The sequence below is a fragment of the Alosa sapidissima genome, chromosome 7, assembly GCF_018492685.1.
Source record: "Alosa sapidissima isolate fAloSap1 chromosome 7, fAloSap1.pri, whole genome shotgun sequence".
Lineage (NCBI taxonomy): Eukaryota > Metazoa > Chordata > Actinopteri > Clupeiformes > Clupeidae > Alosa > Alosa sapidissima.
Window position 1 is genome coordinate 36,430,868 of NC_055963.1, and position 2,756 is coordinate 36,433,623.

The 2,756-nt window shown below is 43.3% G+C and overlaps 1 protein-coding gene across 1 annotated transcript; it reads left to right on the plus strand.

The window, feature by feature from the left end:
• Positions 1–329: 329 nt before the first annotated feature.
• On the plus strand, positions 330–2,147 carry LOC121713996 (uncharacterized protein C10orf67, mitochondrial-like). Its single transcript, XM_042099120.1, has 2 exons — positions 330–691; positions 802–2,147. The coding sequence occupies exons 1-2, from the start codon at positions 384–386 to the stop codon at positions 1,277–1,279; spliced, it is 786 nt and encodes a 261-aa protein (XP_041955054.1). The 5' UTR covers positions 330–383; the 3' UTR covers positions 1,280–2,147.
• The last annotated feature ends 609 nt before the right edge of the window (positions 2,148–2,756 follow it).

Sequence of the window (2,756 nt, forward strand, 5' to 3'; positions counted from 1 at the left end):
CCTTAGCAACGAGTCCATAGCAACCAGCTAATTTGTTGAATGCTGGTTCCTCAGTATGCATTGGTCACTGTTAATATTTTATGACTATATTGTATGCCAATGTTAGCCTGCTGGAGACTATTGTGGTGAGAAATAATTATTATTATTATAAACAGCTTAACTAGTTGTGATGGACTTGTTGCGAAGGGCTAACTACAGGCAGAACGGAGGTTTCTGCGGTCATCACAGCAAATGAATGCATTTCAACATGTAAGAGTACTTAGCTTTTTTGTGTATCTAGTGACAACCCAGTCATGAACTCTCTTTCTCTGTCTCTCTCAACTTGGCACACACACCTAGTCAGTGTAAATAATTATGATAATTTTCATAATTTGCAGACAATTATGGCTCCAATGAGCAATGCTGAACGACAGCGACTGTTCCGTGCTCGCCGCAATGCAGACCCAGAGAGGAGGCAGCAGTATCTAGAGATGGAGCAGCAAAGATGGAGACGAGATGTTGAAAGAGGGAAGAAGTTGTTGATCAAAGATCTGAGTGAGAGGGACCAACGACAGTTAAGGAAAAAGTGGAAGGAACAGAATGAAAAGAGAAAGCAGGCAAAGGCTAGGATGAAGGCTTTTGACACCCCTCCTGAGAGTCCCGAGATTTTCCAGCCAGGATCTGCAGAGAGGCAACAGGCAGGACCTTCAAGGTAGTGTTTAGTTAGGAATAATTAAGTGAAAAGAAGCCTAGTTCAGATAAAGCTAGCTCAACATTGATGCAAAATGACATACATTATGACACTGGGTTCTATTGTTTTAGGCAACTTCAGCAAGGGAGGCAACAGGTCAGGAAGCACCGAGAAAAACTTAAGAAAGAAGTTGAGCTATTAACCAAATTGCTAGAGAAGGAAAAAAAGCGAGCTGAAAAATTCAGAAAAAGATGTTCTCGCCTACGTACAAAGGAATCTCCACGTTCTCGAGTGAATAAGTTTACTAAAACTGGAAAAGTTACCCCAATGATCAGAAGAAAACTCCTCTACCATGAAGCCTTGGTAGAAGAGATAAAGAACAAGTACCTGAAAACAAGAAAAGAGAAAGAAAAACAACTAATTGTGAAGGTATTGGTCGGGAGAATTATTAAGAAATACAGGCTACAAGGATTTGCCGAGAAAACACTGGGGTTTTCAAAAAAACGGCGCAGGCTCCAAGATAATGGCCTTTGCAACACCTCAAGGAAACCCACCAATAGACTGCCCCCTGCCTTAAAACAATGTACAATCCTTTTATTGCAGAGATGATGTCAGTCGCATCACTACAGGTCGCAAACAAACACTGACCAGAGGCAAGGTGAAAAAACAGAAAAGGTTTCTGATGGATACCATGAAGAATATCCACAGAAAATTCCTCTCGGAACAAATGCACACGATATCCTACTCCCTTTTCTGTAGGCTGCGGCCATTTTGGGTTGTATTTCCCTCTCTGTCTGACCGGGACACTTGTTTGTGCAAGACACATGATAACCTTGAATTCGTCGTCATGAAGATGTTTCACTTGAAACTCATCAACACCACAGATCTTGAGATGTTAACGAAGATGATATCTTGCGACACAAACAACAAAATCTGCATGTATGATGAGTGCGCAGAATGCAAGAACCAACTCATCCTGCTCCCAGAATATGATAAGACAAAGATGGTGTCCTTCGATCAGTGGGGCATAGGTCTGAAAGAAAAAAAGGATGCAAAAGATGGTACCACCACTGTTAGGTACACACTTAAGAAGCAGGTGGAAGATACCCAAGAGAATCTGGTGGATTTGTTCCATGCACTTCTGCATAAGTTTAAACGACATACATTTAACATAACCCAGCAGTTCTTTTACATTAGAGAGTTGAAAAAAACTCTATCAGAGGAAGAGGCAATCATACACGTCGACTTCTCTGAAAATTACACCTGCAAGTACAGCTCAGAGATACAGTCTGTTCACTTTGGTTCCTCACACAACCAAGCTACACTGCACACTGGTGTCCTTTACTGTGGTGAGGCTGTAGTCGTCGTGCCCTTCTGTACAGTGTCACCTTCCAAACATAAGAGTCCTCCAGCCATATGAGAGCACATGGCTCCAGTCCTGGATCATCTGCAGAGTACATACCCTCAAGTGTCAATTCTCCACTTTCTCAGTGATGGGCCGGCTACTCAGTACAAACAGAAAGGGAATCTGTTCCTTTTCAGTACTGAGTTGGCTAGAAGAGGTCTGAAAGAGGGTACGTGGAACTTTTTTGAAGCCAGCCACGGGAAGGGGGCCCCAGATGGCGTTGGAGGTACCTTAAAAAGAACAGCTGACAAGCTGGTCACTCATGGCCGTGACATCCCGGATCCAAAAATGCTGTTTCAGGCTCTGAGTGAAACAGACACAAAAATCAAATTGTTTTACATTCTGGCTGAAGCTGTGGACCAAGCTGTACTCAACATGCCAGGCCAGGTTCCCGCTGTACCAGCTATAATGAAGTGCCACCAAGTGGTGGCAATCAGTCCAGGAGAGGTCATGTACAGGGAGGTCAGCTGTATGTGCTCCACAAGAAAGCAGCTGAATTGTGAGTGCTTTTCAACTCTCCATTTCAATTTTACCAAGCCAGCCCAGAAAGCTCCAAATGCCCAAAATGTGAGACAAGAGGCCATTGATTGGGAGAAAGAAAATCTCATTGGGAAGTGGTGCGTGATCAAATATGACGATGACCTGTATCCAGGTATCATCTTGGACATTGATGAAACCCAC

What these genes read in the sequence shown, in the direction of transcription:
- LOC121713996 (XM_042099120.1), top strand. Translation starts at nt 384, where the DNA reads ATGGCTCCAATGAGCAATGCTGAACGACAGCGACTGTTCCGTGCTCGC. An exon ending in CAACAGGCAGGACCTTCAAG is followed by an intron (nt 692 to 801) that starts GTAGTGTTTAGT and finishes CTATTGTTTTAG; the next exon opens with GCAACTTCAGCAAGGGAGGC.